The sequence below is a fragment of the Neomonachus schauinslandi genome, chromosome 15 (assembly GCF_002201575.2).
Source record: "Neomonachus schauinslandi chromosome 15, ASM220157v2, whole genome shotgun sequence".
NCBI lineage: Eukaryota > Metazoa > Chordata > Mammalia > Carnivora > Phocidae > Neomonachus > Neomonachus schauinslandi.
In genome coordinates, this window is record NC_058417.1 from 35354047 (window position 1) to 35372546 (window position 18500).

General features: G+C 50.0%; 2 protein-coding genes across 2 annotated transcripts in view; both read left to right on the forward strand.

Annotated features, from left to right (window-relative positions):
* Positions 1–828, forward strand: part of SLC35B1 (solute carrier family 35 member B1) — a 6677-nt gene extending 5849 nt beyond the window's left edge. The window contains exon 9 of the mRNA XM_021703958.1: positions 659–828. Within this exon, the coding sequence (XP_021559633.1) occupies positions 659–711 (53 nt within the window). The 3' untranslated portion in view covers positions 712–828. The remainder of the gene's footprint in view (positions 1–658) is intronic.
* Positions 829–17904: 17076 nt separating this feature from the next.
* LOC110592784 (speckle type BTB/POZ protein) overlaps positions 17905–18500 on the forward strand; it is a 67910-nt gene continuing 67314 nt past the window's right edge. Inside the window, exon 1 of the mRNA XM_021703886.2 lies at positions 17905–18037. The gene's annotated coding sequence lies outside the window, so the exon portion shown is untranslated. The remainder of the gene's footprint in view (positions 18038–18500) is intronic.

Sequence of the window (18500 nt, forward strand, 5' to 3'; positions counted from 1 at the left end):
TTTTTTTTTTTTTTTTTTAAGATTTTATTTACTTATTTGACAGAGAGAGAGAGACAGCGAGAGAGGGAACACAAGCAGGGGGAGTGGCAGAGGGAGAAGCAGGCTTCCCGCCGAGCAGGGAGCCCGATGTAGGGCTCGATCCCAGGACCCTGGGACCATGACCCAAGCCGAAGGCAGACGCTTAACGACTGAGCCACCCAGGCGCCCCTATTTAGTTATTTTAGAGAAGATGTTTTTAAAAAAGGAAAGGAAGCATTGCCTCTAATCCACCCTTCCTAATGAGCATTTCATTTTATCCTCCAGTGACATGGGCTTCCTCAGACACTGAACAGGATAAAATTGTTAAACTTACTCCCTACCAAGTTGTGCTGCCGTGGATGAGCTGAGAGAACTAGCTAAAGTTTTGACATTTTTTCTTTTAGTTCTACTGTATTTTATTATATATACATAATTACCTGTGTCTTGGTGATTTTTTTCATTTGATGCCATACTTTTTCTCTGAGGGAGTTCTATAAAACCAGTGTTTGGATAGTTTTCTTTAAAGCCCCAATTTTGGAGAACCAAGGCTGACCTTCCCGTCCCCCCATGCCACTGTCAAAACCATTGGTAGGTTTCATTTCTCCTCGTAAAGCTAAGCCCATCTTCTCCCTTTTCATAGGTCTCGGTCTCGATGCCAAGTTTGGGAAAGGAGCCAAGAAGACATCCCACTAGGAAGAGAGAGACTACCTCCACTTCAAGAATATTTAAGTTATTATCTCAAATATGGACATCTCTTGGGCAAATGGACACAATAGGGATAAAGGACTGGGTTCCAGTCTGTTTTTGGTTTTTGTGTTCTTTGTTTTTTTTGTTTTGTTTTGTTTTTTAAGAAAAGGAAGCAAAATCACATATTCTAAAAAAAGGCACTTCGATTTTAACAAGAGTTAAAAGAGTTGGCAGTTTCTGTTCTGGATGACCTGGAGCACAGCCTAACGCGAAGAGAGAAGGGGATGGGAAGAGGCAGAGCTTGATGCTCTTTGCCCAAGCTCCCTCTCAGGTGTAGGAAACCCGGTTGGGTGGCTAATTTCCCCAAGAGCCCAAGCATTGTAGGGAGGAACTTGACTAGTTTTGCATTTGGGCTTGTGGCCTCTATTCCCGCAGGTGAGGGTCTAAATCTGCCAGGACAGGTGGCTGGCTGTTAGAGCCAGAGAATGTCAAAATCACTTTATCACTTCAAGCTCTGGTGGGCAAATATTTCTTTAAAAACTCCAGATACAGTCTTTCCTCAAGAAACCTCCCTTGAGGTTGGTGGGGAAATGAGCCCAGAGCCTCAGAGTCTGCTGTGTTTTCACATTTCCCCATGGCCTCCTCTTCAGCCAGAGCTCAGACAAGCCGAGTGGGGACCCAGTGTATGTATCATGAACAGCTTGGGAAGGTCGATTCCCTCCCTCCGTCTCCGAATCTGTTCTCGGTCTACCTGGTCCCCTCCTGGGGAGGCTGGATTAATCCTATTCCCCTTTTCCCTTCAGTTGCTAAAGCATTGCTGTCCTCTGCCGCTGTGGCCGCGCCAAGGTGTCCCCATGCCAGCTTCTGCCTGTTGAAAGGGATGCTGGCGGAAGGCATGGTGGCTGGGTGCTGGCACAGAGCCTCTCTCAAGTTTCCTGGGTGGCAGTGGGGGGAGAAGGCGGAGCATGGAGCGGAGCCACCTGCCCACGGCCGCCTTCAGAGCTGGAAATCGCAATCCTCCACGGACCAAACTTTACACATGAAAGTGCATTTCCACCAGCTGCAACTTTCACTCCATCTGTTCAGCAGCCCCAGCCCCTTGGCTCTCCAGCTGGGAGCCCAGCCTCCTTCCTGAGCGGCTGCCTCACCACCCCTCCCCAGCCTTTCAAGCCAGCCTCACTGGCACTCGTGTTGCTCTCTAGGGGCCCTGGTGTCGCTGCAGCTCCGCCCCCAAAGGCCCCCTCTCATTTTGAACTCCTCCTTGAGAGAAGAGGTTTTAAGTACATCTGGCTGAATTTCCTTCCTTCTCCACCCCTCTCCCCTCTCTGGTTTTTTTGTTTTTTTGTTTTTTTTCATCCCAAAGTTTGCCTCGATTAGCCCCTTCCCTTCTGGATTGATAGTTCTTCCAAACTGTCTTCTGTGGATTGGATAGGTGGTCAGAGCGTGTGACCACTGCCAGGGGCCTACAGGCCCGTTCCCCCGACCATCAGACCAGTCCCCTCCACCTCCAGCCCCTGCCCTTCCCAACTAGCTGTCTCAGAGATGCCTAATGCTAGGCACCAAGAGCAAGACAGAATCTTCAAGAGCCCAGCGTGGCGCTCACCTGCCACCAGGTACGTCCTGCCTACTGTGTGCCAAGAGCCCGCTGCTGGAGTGTCTGCTCAGCCCCCCGTCTGCCCGTCTAACCCATCACTCCTGTGTGCCACATCCTGTGAACTTGCTGGGAGTTCAAAGCTGAGTAGGACCAGTACTTACCCTCTGGGGGCGGATTCACAGTCTCATAGGGAGCCAGGTAAACAAATCATTGCATCTCAGACGCACAGCGCCAACAACCGAGTGTCTGGGCAAGGCGAGGCTTGAGCTGCAGCATGTGGGAAGATGAAAGGTGCAGGCAGCGGAGCCAAGTGGGAAATGGGGTTTTCAACGGCCCACCTCCCCCCGCCCCCCATACTCCTGCCGTCAGGTCAAGTGGGAGCAGGGGCTCTGCCCTGAGGCGGTCGTTCAGCCCAAAGGGGAGACAGGTGGAGATGCGGCCTGAGCTGCCGCCGCACCTGGTGGCACACTTACCTCCTGGATCGGGGGGACCCGAGCGTGCCAAGTTTGACCGAAGTCAGCAGTGCTCTGTCAGGGCATAAGGGCTGATAAATGTGAAATACCAGGCAAGTTCCAACAAAAGGGAGCGTTGATCGCTAACCCTGGGCGGCCTGATGCCTCAGGTTTCTCAAGATCAAAGGACTTTTCATCTGTAGTTAATTCTCAGCTATGTGTAGAGGGGAGGGAGCCAATACACAAGTCTCCCTGAACACTATGTTTTCAGTTGGGGGTGTACTGTAATGAACGCCTATTTTGGTCAAACCATCAGGTTGACCTCCGCTGTTGGTGCTCAGGCTCATGGAAAAGCGGTTTGTCCATCTCCTGGACACAACGTGGCCTCGTGCAAGGGCAGGGACCCACCAATGTGATTTGGGGTAACAACATGGGGAAAGCTATTCGGAATTAAACATTAAAAGAAAGAAAATCTACACTGTTTTTAAAGGGACAGTAATTAAACATTCCCTGTGGACCATCTCTCAGGCGAGGCATTTAGGAACGGATGATGTGTTTTCCCACAGTCCTGTGACACCCTGGCAGAAGAAGACCGAGCAAGCCCCTGTCCCTTACAGAAATGGGAAAAACAAGTTAGGGAAGGCTGGGGGGCCTGTGGTAGGTCCTTGGGTATGTGCCTACAAGATTAATTGGAATTCAAGGTTCCCTGAGTCCTAGTCACATCTTGGACCTGTGCCCTCAGAGGGGGAGAAACAAAGTTCCCCAGGAGACCCATTGCCTGTGCTGTCTGGTCCCACTTCTCGGTGGAACAGTTTGCACATTTAATGAGTGGTGGTGCTGGTCACTTTCTCCAGATGCCGTGGCAGAGAAATTATCCTGGGTCTCTGCGGGATCGTTCAACCCCTCTCACTGAAAACACACCAGCTGTCTTCAAGAGCCACAATCTCATATGTTTATGGAATTCCTTTCCCAAAGCTCTTTAGTTCCTGAAAATTTGTCCTCCCAACACTCCTGGGGAGAGCTTAGGCCAGGACAAGTCTCCCCTTTTGTTTATATATATACATATATATATGCCTGAAACCCCCCAGAGCGCATCGGCTGGAAGTCCCATGGCTGTGGGAAGGCAGGGCCCAGAAGTGAGTCTCCACTTCCCACATGTCAGAGGTCAGGGAGCTAAGCCACTGGTTCCCAGCCATTTGGATTTCCTGGTCCAGTAGAATTTCCAAATAATTTGGAGGGCTGGCTTTCCATTTTTTTTTTTTTTTAAGTAAGGACATTAAAAACAAAAAACAAAAAACCTATCACCAATATGACTTACAAGTCATTTTAACTCTAAAAATTTTAGGAAAAGCTCAGAATAAAGGACCCTTCTTCCAAAGAAATTATAGTTGGAAATCATACGGCAGTGTAGATGAGATAATTTTTTAGTTTCAGAAAATGTTCAATGTAAAATGTTCTATGATAATACATCGTAGGATCTATCCTTACGATTGTTCGCTCAATACAACTTGGGTCAGTTTGGGGGCCGTATTCCACAATGCAGTCCACTGACCCTGGAATGTCACACAAACATGCTGACAAAGATGGAAGCAACCGACAGTGAGGTTTTTACATAATTTAGAACATTTGGAGAGCGTCTGAAAACAACATCCCCCTGGACTGGGTCACTTCTGCCTTCCCTCTATAGGGTTGGGAGGAGAGCAGGCTGTGGGGATCAGACAGCTTTCCAGTAAGGGCCATAGGAGGGAGACTTGGAGACTTGGAACACCCTGCTCCAAGATCTGCTCCCAAAATGTTCCAGCCATGGCTTTGATCACCCAGCTCAGAGCATCCAGAATTTACTCTGGAAGGTTTTCACCCACTGATTAAAGGCAATTTCTGACAGACGTAGTCCTTAGAACCAGTAGGCTCTGCCTGCCCTGGCAAGAGGGGGAGGGAGGGGAGCAAAGAGGGTCTTGGAATAGGGACTGATTTCATTCAGTGCCTTCCTGAATGAGGCTGAGGCGTAAGTGCACAAGGGCTGGTGGGTCTTCTGTCCAAATATGCCTGATTCCCTGTTGAGAAGTGGAAGAGGAAAAAGGTTCAAGGCATTTGCGAAGGGGAGGGACTGAATGTTTCTTGCTGCCCACTTCTGGGTTTTGTCATGTATGTGGGTGGCCAGAGCTACGAGAAACGCCATGTTTCAGTTTAGGTTCTGACTGGACACCATTTCCTCCTACTCAGAGTCTAGAACTGCCACACTGAGACCACAGCCCTAGAAGGAATGTGTCGCTCTTATGTGAAGGCTTGGAACTCCCTGAAATTTTACGTGTCTCTGTGTGTGTGCATGGCACAAACGCTCACACATGTATCAAGCTGGTAGGTTCATTTTTCTGTAAGGGTCCACAGCTCTCTTCCGATTCTCCAAGGGGTCCATACACGTTATCCACCATCACCCCGGGGCTCTGTTAATGAAAAGCAATTTCCTAAATACAGCAGTGTAACTGGGCACCACTGCAAAATATGAGAAGGCATCTTCCCCAGCTCTGCTTAGAGGGGGGGTGGCGGGGTTGAGGTTGCAGAGCTACTCCAAGAGAGTAACCCTTCCAGTTTCGTTTCTGGTTTTCTCCCGGCCCCTCCGCACACTTTATCTGGGACTGTCCCATTCAGCAAATAAAAACACAGGATGCCCAGCTAAATGTGAGTTGCAGATAAACAACACATAATTTTTTTTTTACGTATAAGTACGTCTCATCTAATACTTGGAACACCACTTATATTAAAACTATGTGTGCAGGGGCGCCTGGGTGGCTCAGTCGTTGGGCGTCTGCCTTCGGCTCAGGTCATGATCCCAGGGTCCTGGGATCAAGCCCCGCATCAGGCTCCCTGCTCAGCTGGGAGTCTGCTTCTCCCTCTCCCTCTCCCCCTGCTTGTGTTCCCTCTTTCGCTGTGTCTCTCTCTGTCAAATAAATTAAAAAAAAAAAACAACTATGTGTGCAATATTTGAGACATACTTATATGTGCTGTTTATCTGAAATTCAAGTTTAGCCAGTGTTGCGTATTTATCTGACAAGCCTGTGGCATTAGTCATTATCACACATGTTCTCACGGGCCTTTCTTTTCCTCTCAGATACATCACCTTGCAATTCTGTGCGGGGGCGGGGTGGGGGGTTCCAGGTACTTTTGTTGGGGCCAAACATGGCAGAATTCCCCTTTCGGCCCAGGGGAGGTGCAAGCCTAGATCTCGTCAGCAGGGGGCACCATTTTCTTAAAATAGATCCCCCCCAGCGGCGCTTCAGGGGCCTCAGAAAGAGGAAGTGGGGCATTGAAGGGAATTCTCTCTGCTCCTGTCTTCCCTCCGGAGCTCGCTTCTCCCCACATCACACTTTGCCAGACTTCTCTCTGAAACAAGACTCTGCTCCTGTTACTTCACTCCTCAAATCACTTCTCAGGGTCCATGGTTACCATCAGAAGGTGGCATAAAAAGGGCTTCAGGATCCCCCTGGAGTCTGTTTTTCCCTGCTTCAACTCCTGACGCTTCTACCCTGCGGGATCCCACCCACCTCACACTTCCAGCATCTCTGTTCACCACCAACTATTTGCAGCTTCCCTGTACACTATTTACTGCCATGCCTTTGTGCCCCCAGTTCCCTCTGCTTGGAGTTCCCTTTGCCACCTGGTGCTTCCAGCGTCTCTGTTCATTCAACACCTGGCACCCGAGCCTGCGCTGAGACCAGCCGGGTACCAGGCACTCAGCCTTGCTCCCGAGGTACTGTGCAGGAGGCGGCCAAGCACGACCCCTCCCACGATGGGGTGGGGGGAGAGGAGCAATAAGCAAGTACTCAAATCAACATGATACTTAAAATTGGTTCCGGGGCGAACCCATCCGACTTCTTTCAGCAGAGTTGATGGTTCCCTCCTCTGGTCCTCTGATAGCTTTTCATTTCAAGGGTCCCGAATTCTCACACCTGCACAATTGTTGCAGGAAGCCTGAATGAAGGAAGCCAGCCAGTTGGAGTTCATAGGGAAGGGCTGGGGTGGAGAGGTGGGGGTGCGTGGCCTGTGAGTGCACGTCCCGTCCAAAGGGGACAGTGGCTTATCACCTCTTCCCGATTCTTGCCAAATCTGTCATTTCCAAGAAAAAAAAAAAGGTGGAAATACCGATTTTTACATGAACTCTTCCAATTTTTTTTTTAAGATTTTATTTACTTATTCATTTGAGAGAGTGAGAATGAGAGAGAGAGAGAGCACATGAGAGGGGGGAGGGTCAGAGGGAGAAGCAGGCTCCCTGCTGAGCAGGGAGCCCGATGCGGGGACTCGATCCCGGGACTCCAGGATCATGACCTGAGCCGAAGGCAGTTGCTTAACCAACTGAGCCACCCAGGCGCCCTGAACTCTTCTGATTTGTAAAATTCTTTGCTGGCTAAACTAAACACGCCCATAGGGTCGATTTGGCCTAGGGCCACTGGTTCACCCCCTATTAATATTTGGGGACACTTTCTCCCCCGACACCATGTTCTTGTGTCCTTCGCCTCTAACACAGTGACTGGCGCATGGAAGGTGCCACACATCAGTCAGGTTTGTGGAAGGGCCGAAGGGAGGGAGGAGGGACACCAACGGGGAACAACAGTTTGTTGATGGAAGTTCTTATTACTCCTGCTCTGGGCGTGGGACAGATGGGCCAAGGAAGCCCGAAACAGTTTATTGCGGAGCGTGCCTGTGTGCGTGAGCGAGTCCCCGCGTTAGCAGGTGTGACAGCTGCGGAATGTGTCTAAGAACCATCAGCTCCTTTCTTGGTGGGCTCCCAAGCCCTCCCTCCCCATTCTTGGCGGATGGGAGGGAGGGGAAGAACGCAGGGCTCGTGGTGGACTCCTGGCTTCCTTCCAGGGCCTGCAGTCACTGGCACAGAGATCAGAAAGAGCTTATATAGGCTTTTGGCACCAACTGATCCGTTCTCGGGGGAAGGAGTCCAGCAGCTCTGCCACCCACCGCCTGCCCACTGGAGTGCCCACTGCATACATAGCAAGTGGTTGCGGGGGGGGGGCTCGCTTGAGCTGAGCGAGATCATCAAAACGATCCTTCACTGGGCATGGGGGAGTCAAAGAGAAGGAGCGGGGCGAGGGGGCTTAGACTCCCCATTGCAGCCCCTCAGAAACAGAGCAGGGGCTTGACCACTGGAGCAGCCTGCTGATTTCTGCGAATGGTATGCTGTCCCTTCTTTTTTTTTTTATCAAGAGAGGAGGCTGCCTTGTGCCCACACGGAGCATCTCATACGCATTCTTATTGCCCCCCTGAACAAGAACGTATCTTTGGAAAAGAGACGTCTGAGGCTTAGAAAGTACGTTTTGTCTAATTTTCAGGAGAAGTAACTAGATCATTCAGGAATCACAGCCTCCATCTTGGCCCTGAAACCTCTCGTGAGGTCTGGAAAATGCCATTTTCTGAATCAGAGAGTGTGGAGGGCGTTGGGGCAGCCTCAAGTACATAGGAGTCACTCTTTAAGCTGGACTATGGAAATTTCTGCCCCATGACTTTCTGGTGAGAGGGCTCTTGAAAACCAAAGCCACCTCCAGCTTCCAGGCAGGGTACCTCTTGCTCCCTACCAGTGCTTGGTCAGCCGGAAGCTTTGAAGCAAGACCTCCAGGAAGCAATGTCTCCCACAGTCCGTGCTGACTCAGCCCAGACTCCAGGCTTTAAGTCTGGTGCCTGTCCCAGAGAAGCCAGCAAAGGCAGAGGCGCAGAGGGGGGCTGTGTTCCTGGGCTGTGTTCCAGCTGCCGGGAAAGGGGGGAAAGGGGGCAGGGACAGAGGGGCATGGACCCTGAATCGTTTAGGCTTTTGCTAAGGGAAAGGGGAAGGCGACTCAATAGTGGCCTGACTCCTCCGGGTTCCAGCACCCTTTAATGAAATCTGTCTTTTCCCCGTTCCCGGAGGCAGGGATGGTGGCTAATTCAGTACTTTGCATTTGGGAAAGAGAAAATCCTTCGATATGTTCCCTGGCTCTCATTTCTAATCTGCCATGGGGGTGGAGGCGGTGTGACTGACCATCTCTCTGACTCTCCAACATCCTCTTGCCCAGATTACCCTACTCGGATTAAAGGGAGATTCATGCTCCCTCTCTCCTCCTGACCTTTTCCAAGAACTACCTGATTCCTTCCACCTCTGCTTCCTGCTTCCCTCTTCCCTGCCCTCCCTCCCTTGGTCCTTTGCTGTCATTTTCCTCTCTCCATACTCCTACCTTCTCTCTCTCTTCCTCTCTCTCTCTCTTTCTGCCTCTCTCTCTCTCTCTCCCTGCGGTTCTGATGGCAAATCCTTTCCCTGGCACAGACCCTCCACTTGCCCGCCAGCCCTGCTGGGTTACTGTCCTCATTCTGTAGCCCTTATCCAGTTACCTCTCTGGCCAGGCTCGTTGGGAGCCCTCCCCTCTGGCCGCCCTGCCTCTTGCCTTCCCGCTGCTGGCAATGTTATCACCCACGATTCGTTTCCATTTGGGGAAGGGGGTGGAAAACTGTCTGGAATGAACGGGGAGATGTTTGGCAATCCATTCGGCGTTCTACTCCAAGGGCCCAGAAGAGAATCTTAGGGAAGAGGGCACCATTTCCCAGAGCGTGAAGGGCTGCAGGATCTAGTTTTAACAAACGTGGGATCAAAAGCTTTTTAGAGTCAGCCAGCCAGTCCTTAAAAACAAGGGCCCAGTGACAGGGAGGACTGGAGGCCTTTGCCACAGAAAACAAAGCCGTGACTCAAAGGCATCACGTAGATGCTTCCTTGCTCATCCACGTTCCTGAGTTTAATGTCTTTGGCTTGGGAATTAACTTTGAGACTTTTCCAACATAGATAAAAATAGAGCTCATAAATGCCATCACAGACACTTTCCGATAAGGTGGCCTTTTAAGGGAAGACTGGGCTCCCAAGCAGAGGGTGTGAGTCAAAGAGCCTCTGAGTGAGTGTTCAGAGTGCCTAAGACCAGCCTGCTGACCAACCTGTGGCCAAACAGTGGAGGCAGGGAGAGGAAGCTCCTGGAGGCTTCTGTGCCTGAAACCTCAGGAACCAAGGTCCCGAGAGGAATGTTTCTGTCACTCATTCATCTGTTTATCCGTCACACAAGCATTTACCTGAATACCTACTATGTGCTAGAAACGCTGCTTGGTGCTAGAAACGAGATAGAGGAAAAGAAAAAGAAATCCTGTCCTCATGGAGCTTACCACCTAGCGAGGGACACAGACAGGGGCTGGGTGAGCATGATTCAGGGGGAGAGTGCAGAGGGAGGGGAACCGTGGGGAGCCCCAGCTCAGGGTTGGGAGACTTGCATAGCTTCCTGGAGGAACAGATGGGTAAAATCAAAGCCTGGAGAAGCAGCACAGAATTGGCCAGGGGAAGGTGGGGGTGGGGGCAGGGAAAGGTGTGGGGAAGACTGTTCTGGTAAGTAACAGTGCTAGCAAAAAGAGAGAACTTGGTTTACTCGTGGGAATTGAAAGTAGCTCTGTGTGTGATGGAAATGGGTATTGCTAGGTGGGGTGGGGAGGGTGGGAGAGCCCCTGGAGACAAAGGCAGGGGCCCTGGGAAAGAGCCTTTCGCCCTATTAAGGAGTATGGACTTTATCCTGAGGGTAACAGGCAGCCGTGGGAGGGTTGCATGTAAAGAAGTGAGCCCATTGGACTGGCATTTTAGGAAGCTCATTCTGGCTGCAGAGCAGAGAATGAACTGGAAGGGGAAGACCAGAGGCTGGGAGGCCAGTGAGGAGGTCATGTCATCCAGGGAAGAATTGGGGAAGTGTCAGTGAAGATGGAAGGAAGTTGGCAGAGCTGGGCCATAACTGAGGTATGGAATTGTCAGAACATGGGGGTGCATCCAAAGTGTCCTGGAGGAATTGGGGATCGTTCCCAGCTCCCAGACTCAGCTACCTGGTGGGACAGAGAAACCTGGAAGAGAAGCACATTTTAGATCTGCTATGAGGTGCCTGGGGGACATCCACCTGAGGATATCAGGCTACTAGTTGGGCGTGTTAAGTCGGGAGCTCAAGAAAGATCTGGCTCAAGACGGATTTGGAATATTCTTCAGCAGATGGGTGGCAGTGGAGCCATGAAAGTGAATGAGGGATCTCGAGGCAAGTGAGGACAGTGTGAGAAGGAGAGGAACCGAATAGAATCCAAGGAAAATGGATATAAAAAGGATGACCAAAGGCAGAGCCCCCAGAGGAGACTGAGAAGGAGCAGCCAGGGAAGCAGAAGGAAAACCAGGAGAAATGGTCTTCCTTCTCCTGCCAAGAGTGCCCTGACTTCCCTTCAGGAATTCATTCCTTCCTGTTCTGGGCCCTGGGGTTTGGGTCCTAGAGGAGAGACGCTGGCTGGCTCTGCCTAACCCTCCTGCCCCACCTCCCACAGCACTCCCACTTGCTCTCTGTCTCCAGCCACTCATTTCCCTTGAGTTTCACAAAGTCTCCATGCTCCCCCTGGCCTGAGGATCTCTGTGTCTCTGGGCTGTTTTCCTTCCTCATTCCCCTTCTCCACATCCCTAGCCTACTGACCTTCCATGTAGGCTTCCAGCCTCTGCTCAAGCCTTCCCTGACATTCTAGACAAGACCAGGGCTTTCTGTCATTCACTCGTTCCTTCCAATTGTTCATTCAGTGTGTCCTAAGCACCTGCTGTCCACGTGTCCGCACTGTGCCCAATGCTGGGATGTCTACTTGGAGAGCAGACCAGACTGCTATGGAGCTGACAGTTGATCGAGACTGATAATAAACAAGTAAATACTCAAAAAATTAACAATTGTTGTTAGTACTGTGAGGGAAGTAAACAGAGTACCATGATCAAGGATAACGGAAGGTCCTTGTTTGGGATAGGGTGGGTGGTCAGAGGAGGCTCTCTGCGGATGTGAAATTAAACTGAGACCTGAAAGAACCAGCCATGTGAGAAGCCAGGGTAGAAGTGTTCCATGCAGAGGGAACAGTAACCGAAAATGTCTATGGAGGGAACGGTCTTGATGAGCTTTACCAGTTCCAAGAATTGACACATGGCCAGCATGGCTGGTGCAAAGACAGGGAAGAAGGGACATGAGATGTGGTTGAACCTGAGACTCTTGTAGGCGGCGGTACAAAGTTTGGATTTTATTCTTGGTGCAGTGAGAAGCATTCAAAGGTTTTGAGCAGGGGGGGCAGCACAATCTGACTTAAGTTTTAATTGGGTTGCCCTGGTTGCTGAGTGAAGAATGGATGGAGGGACAAACCAAATACTAGGGAGATTAAGTAGAATCCCCTCACTGTGGTTCAGGCAAAAGAGGGTGATGGCTAGGACTTGACTGGGACTGGGAAGATGGAGAGAAGTGGATGGATTCAAGGGATATTTTGAGACTAGAGTTTCTGGGAATTCCTGATGGATCAGATGTACGGTGACAGGGGGAAAAAGGAATTGAAGGATGATGCCTAATTCCTGGCCTGAGTGGAAAGAGAACTGGGCTGGCTTGACTTGACCTGCCCAGCCTCATTTGTTCCTCTACCCGCTTCCTAGGAGCCCCTGAAGCAAATCTTCAGAAGACCAGAGCTTGAGAAGCGTCATTCAAAAACCACCGGGTTGGAGAATCTTTATGGAGAATCTTTATGGAATCTTTATGGTATCCCTTCCAGTTTGGGATTTCTTTAAATTCGAAACCGAAAACCCTATGTGAATAACGAAAATATTTCTATTTCTTTCGACTTCTCCTGTAGTTACATTGGTAGAGCTCTGTACCCAGGGAGCATTCAGTAAGTGCTAGTTGACTGTTCACTTTGGCACAGACCTTCTGTAATTGAATTTTAGATTAAATTCTTTTTTAAAAATAGGATTCTAACATAGAGTAAACTTTCAATTGAAATCAATTCACCTTGATAAAGGAGAGCCCTGGCAAGGATAATCTAAAATTATAAAATCCAAAGTAATTTCTACTTGAGTTGAGGCAGAGAAAAAAATGTGTTTTTGCTAAACTAATGATCTACATTTAGGTATATATTATCATAAGGCAAATGTCAATAGGTGGATCAATCCCATTCAGATAGAACAACAACAACAAAAAAACCCCACTGAAAATAATTCGTAACAGTGAATAATCTCTATTTGCTAATACATTCTTTGTGGAAAAAAATATCAGCCCTCTAAAACTTATTTTGAAGCAATGACTTCATGTTATTTTTAGACTGAGTTAAAGATGCACGAGATGACTGTGTTGCCAGGCCAAGGCAAAAATCAGAGAAAAGCTAGGACTCAAACTTGCTACTTCCTCTCTTCTCTTTTCCACTGCTGCTTCTTTGCCTGGTACTTCACTCCTCAGACATCATGTTTGCCAGCCATTTTTCCACGTTAAAAACTCAGAACTTCAATTGATCTATAAGCACATCAGTCAAATCCTCAGATAGCTACACCATTATAAGCCTTTAGTTAGGTTTTTTTTTTTAAGATTTTATTTATTTATTTGACAGAGAGAGACACAGCGAGAGAGGGAACACAAGCAGGGGGAGTGGGAGAGGGAGAAGCAGGCTTCCCGCGGAGCAGGGAGCTCGATGTGGGGCTCGATCCCAGGACCCTGGGATCGTGACCAGGGCCGAAGGCAGACGCTTAACGACTGAGCCACCCAAGCACCCCACCCTTTTGTTTTATTAAAGAGGGAAGTAAAGTAACATAATGCCCTTCGAATGCCAAGCCCTTGTGAACAAATACCATGTCATTCGATGCTGCTTATTACCCTCTGATGGATGCCCCACGTCGCAGATGAGACGGGAGAACAGGTCATCCAGCATCTGATTTGCGGCGAGCGCTCTGCTGTGGATAACATCAGGGAGAAGGAATGCTAAACACTTCACGACGGACACCATGGCAGCATGGTGGTCAGGCCCCAGGACGTTGACCAAGACTGGCCAACTTGGTGCTACTGCTTGGGGTTGGGGTTTGCAGCACGAGGCACAAAGATGAAAGGAGTGTAGACATCTTTTGCCACAGTAGCCGCGGAAGCCATGTGCCTGGTGGTGGCAGCAGGACCTCCTGGCCACAATGTCCTGCTGAAGAAGGCTTTTCTTCCTCCATGAGCCTTTGGTTTTCAGCCAGATTGCCGAATCTGATTCTTGAGGTCCTGTCAGTTCTGGAGACCAGAGGTATTTCTTCAGTAAATTCCAGTTTGGGTTGACAGAGCCGGAGCTGGTATGGTTCTCGCAACCAGAAAGCCTGACCCATCTGTGAGGAAACAGACTCCAGGTCTTGTCCAGGGACCCCAGCTAGTAAGTGGCAATGTTCTGGCTGAGGAACTTGTGCTGTTTCCTTGATTCCCTGCTTCCCAAAGAACTTGAAAGAATCCAAGAAAAAGAGGGAGCATGGTGTGCAGATGAGAGCAGGGCTTGGAGACCAGCGGCTATCTGAACACTTACCCCCAAACCCACAGTCAGTAACACACCCCTAAACAAGCGGGGTCTGCTCTATGCCAGGGACTCTGCTACGTTCAAATATTATCTCAGTTGATCCACACAACAATATGATATGGTGGACTTTATTTTCTCCATTGTTTGGGTGGGAAAACAGGCTCACAGAGGTTTGTCCACATTTATATTATAGTGTTAGTGTTGAACTTGGGTCTCTAGACAAGGAGGCTGGAACTCCTTCATTAAGCCATAGCTACCTCGCTATGAAATTTAATCAATCAATATTTCCCCACTGCCAATTTTCCATTAGCCCCATTGTGGCCTCAGCACCACCTCATCAATGTGTTCTTGCTGGCATGCCTCCTTGTGTATGGTTTTACACTTGTGTCCCAAAGTATGTCATCTGTCTCTGTTCCTTTATTTATTTATTTATTTATTTATTTTTCCTTTTTAAAGATTTTATTTATTTATTTGACAGAGAGAGACAGACAGTGAGAGAGGGAACACAAACAGGGGGAGTGGGAGAGGGAGAAGCAGGCTCCCCGCTGAGCAGGGAGCCCAATGCGGGGCTTGATCCCAGGACCCTGGGATCATAACCTGAGCCGAAGGCAGACGCTTAACGACTGAGCCACCCAGGTGCCCCTGTCTCTGTTCCTTTAGACTGGGAACCTCCAGAGCACAGGACCAGGCCTCCCCACTGAGGATATTCCTTCCTGCATACACATCTCTGATATCCCTGTGGGGCTCCACCATGGCAGGCCTCAGGCTGGGGTGCATTGACTGGTCAACTGAATCACCGTATAGAGAGGAGAGAAGGACTGTATCTTGCTACAGTGCTTACAACCAGATGGGAGTCTGGACTCATCTTCTGTTCAGTCCTGCCTGTCTCCACCTCCCCTACAGCTTCGAGGGAAATCATGCCTTTGCTTACTGGACTGTACAATGGAGCTGAAGATCCTTGTTGGCAGCATAAAGACCAGATGTGTTGCGGTCTTTTGAGACAGAGCCCTTGCCCAGATCTGGTTCATGCCAGCCAATGAATACTTTGTCATTTGTGTTTTGGAATTAAGAAAACTGAGTTCGGCATACCACCGCAAGGAGCAGTGAATTGAATTGGTGCCATTGTAAGCTTGATTGTTGTTGCATAGATAAAACCCTCATTAAGTCCCTCAAGAGAAGAAAAGAATTTTTTTTTGAAGAGAGAGGAGTGTGTGTGGGGGGGTGCTTCTTGCTTGTCAGCAGTTACAACAACAGAACAGTAAATGGAGGAAATAATGAAATAACCTCACTTTTCCCCCCCAAATCTCGTCAAGAGGCTGGGTGAGTTTTTAATTAGTGCTTCGTTTTCAATAAATCCGTATGTGTACGTGGCGCTGATTCTTTCCTGGATAAGGGAAAGATAATAATGAGAATCCTATTTTTCAGTCCCACACTAAAGGGATGCCTCATATATTTAATCATGCTGTAGAAATCCTGGCAGCTTTCTCTGAGCCCAGCCTCTGCTCTAATTACATTTCTAGATTTTAGTAAATTGAAAGGGAAAATGTAGGAACAAAATAATTAAAACCGAAGAGGAAGTGCATATTAAAAAGGAGAAGCTGTTTAAAATTCTTCCACACAGTGTTTCCAAGGACATCTACAGTCATTGAATCAGATCCACACCAGATCAAAGCCCTTTGTACAGAGGCTGGTGGATCACATCTCAGGTGGGCGGGATGGTCCCCACAGCAGAATGGGAGCCTCATCGCGCCAGGCTACAGATGGGGTAGGACTCATGTCCTTCCAGATCTCTGGAGATTCAGGGCCAGCCTGGACAAGCTGCTAGCACAGATTCACTAGCCCTGAGGAGTCCCTTCCCAGGTGCCAGGCAGAATCTGACTACACCGTATTGATTAGCCCCAAGTGTGAGGTAGCTAAACTATGCTGTCCCCGCCTCCAGATTCCTTTTTCTGCACCCCTTACCTCTCTATGATCCTCCCTCCAAGGAGCACCTTTTTTCTTTCTTCCTTGCCAACCTGTGAACTCTGAAGTGAGGAGAACAGGAACTGAACAGCCTGAGTGACACCAGGAGTCAGTTACTTGAACCGGGTTACCTGGTTACCTATGGGGCACTCTGAATTTTTACAAGGACCAAAAACCTTGCTGGCTTCAGCTAAAGGAATGAATGTTTGTTGAGGATGATGATGAGTGGAACCTAACTGGAAAGTTTCAAGCATCAGCCTACTAGGTGACAAAAGCTTTTTGTTTTAAGCAAGGTAGGCCCAGTACTCACATGACGGTGGAAGTTAGGACCTCCATTTCTTTTCTTTTCTTTTTTTTAAAGATTTTATTTATTTATTTGAGAGAGAGAATGAAAGAGAGAGAGCACAAGAGCAGGGAGGGTCAGAGGGAGAAGCAGACTCCCTGCTGAGCAGGGAGCCCGATGCAGGACACGATCCTGGGACTCCGGGATCATGACCTGAGCCGAAGGCAGCTGCTTAACCAACTGAGCCACCCAGGCGCCCAGGACCTCCATTTCTTGATCATGTTGTCTGAAATACAGTTGGAGCAAGCTCTAGGAGCTTGGAGGGCCTTGTCTGTGATTCCTAGGACATTTTAAATTGTGGGATTGTAGGGTATGCTTGTGTACTTGAAAGTGGAAGGCAGCCTGACACCGTCAGGGGTTTCTTTCCAAGCCCCTGTGGCTTTGCTCATGGACTCCCGGCCTTCCCTAATGAACAGACTCACCGGCCACCTGGCGCCAGGACGCATGTGGCAGGAGACAAGTGAGCACAGTCTCCTGGAGACAGTCCCATGGCAGCAAAGCTTCCGGAAGCTGTTCCCTAGGCAGGGCCCACAGTTTATCACCCCATGACCTGCAGGTTCATCTGGCTGCGCTTTTGGGTCCAATGCCTCTGACATTTGAATGCGTGTGTCTGTGTAATGACACTATCAGAGTGCGGAAAAGAGACAAGAGCTGCTCCAGGTTATTTGGCTTGATTCAGTAGGAACAATTTTTTAAAGTTTAAGCTAACGGGAAGGATTGTAGCAATAGCAAATATCCCATCACTGACATTAACACTCTAACATGGGGATGTCTTTTTTTTTCCTCCCAGGGCCAAGATGCTGAGGCTTTTTTTCTTTTACTCAACTCAGGAGTCACTGATGGCCCTTGGGAGCCAGGATGTGAGGCCGGCTGGGGACCCAGGCGTCCAAGATAAGTTGTCACTGAATCAAGTCCTTTTCAGTTAAGCCACCCACATGCCCGCCTTCCCCCAAGAGGATGGTCCTTGGTTTTGTTTCCAAATGCCAAAATCTAAGTTACTTAAAAGTCTTTAGAATTATCATAAAGTCCAAAAAATAGTTTACTGACACAAAGCTGTTTGGAAAAAGTTAGGGAATGCAAGTTAAAGTTCTTGGTAATCCATACACTTCTTGCAAATATCAATTACTATTGTTCAATGCCTTTATTGTTACGCTGCCCCCCCAACCCTCCCCCCCAACCCTTGGTAGGCCTCTGTTTGGTCCTCGCACCTCCGCACAGCCTCCTGCGCGGTGCATGCCACCCCCTCCGTGCTCCCGCCTCTTTCCAGTCAGGCCCCTCCTTCCCCTCAAATCCCCCGGCCCCGGGGAGCCGGCGGGACGCACGCGCACTAAGGGAGGTAGGCGGAGTCTTGAGGAAGAGGGAGGAGGGGCAGGAGAACCCAGGGAGGGGAGAAGAGGGGCGGAGGCCGCGCGGGGTGGGGCCCGGCGGGTACGCGCTCGCTGCGTCGACGTGCTGACGCCATGACGCCCCGGCCGGTGTGTGTCGGTGTGTGTGTGTGTGAGTGTGCGCGTTCTGAGTGTGTGTGTATTTGTGTATCGGCGCTCCCGCAGGTCCCGGATGTTGCGGACAGTATGAAGCGAGCGCAGGGGTACGGGGACCAGCAGCTGTCGCCGCCGTTCTCAGGTGAGTGGGGGGAGGAGAGTCAAGGGAGAGGGTTGTCCTGTCGGAGTGTGGGGGGACGCCCCCCTTAAGGGGTGACTGCCCCCCACCCCCCCCCCCCCCCGCCACACACATACTCTTCTCTGTCCCATATCCCACATCCTGGGGTACGTGGCCTGGGAATGCCAGAGCCTAATCAGCCGTTCCTTCTCCCAATCCCAAGCATTCAGGAGACACAAATGCGCCCCCTGCCTTCAGCCCCCCCCCATCATTTTCCCAGCCCCATCCCCCTTGCCAAATAGTGAGCTGTCGCCTGCGGCGAGATGGGTGACTGCGCATGCGCGAGTGTGAACGAGCTAGGGGTGCTTGTTCGCTGTCCCCGGGGCGCATGCGCATCGCTATGTTGCAGGGACCTGCGGGATAAAGAGCCCCTTGACCACGCGCCCGCCTTCTGCCCAGACAGTGGGCTGCCAGATAGCGCGCCTGT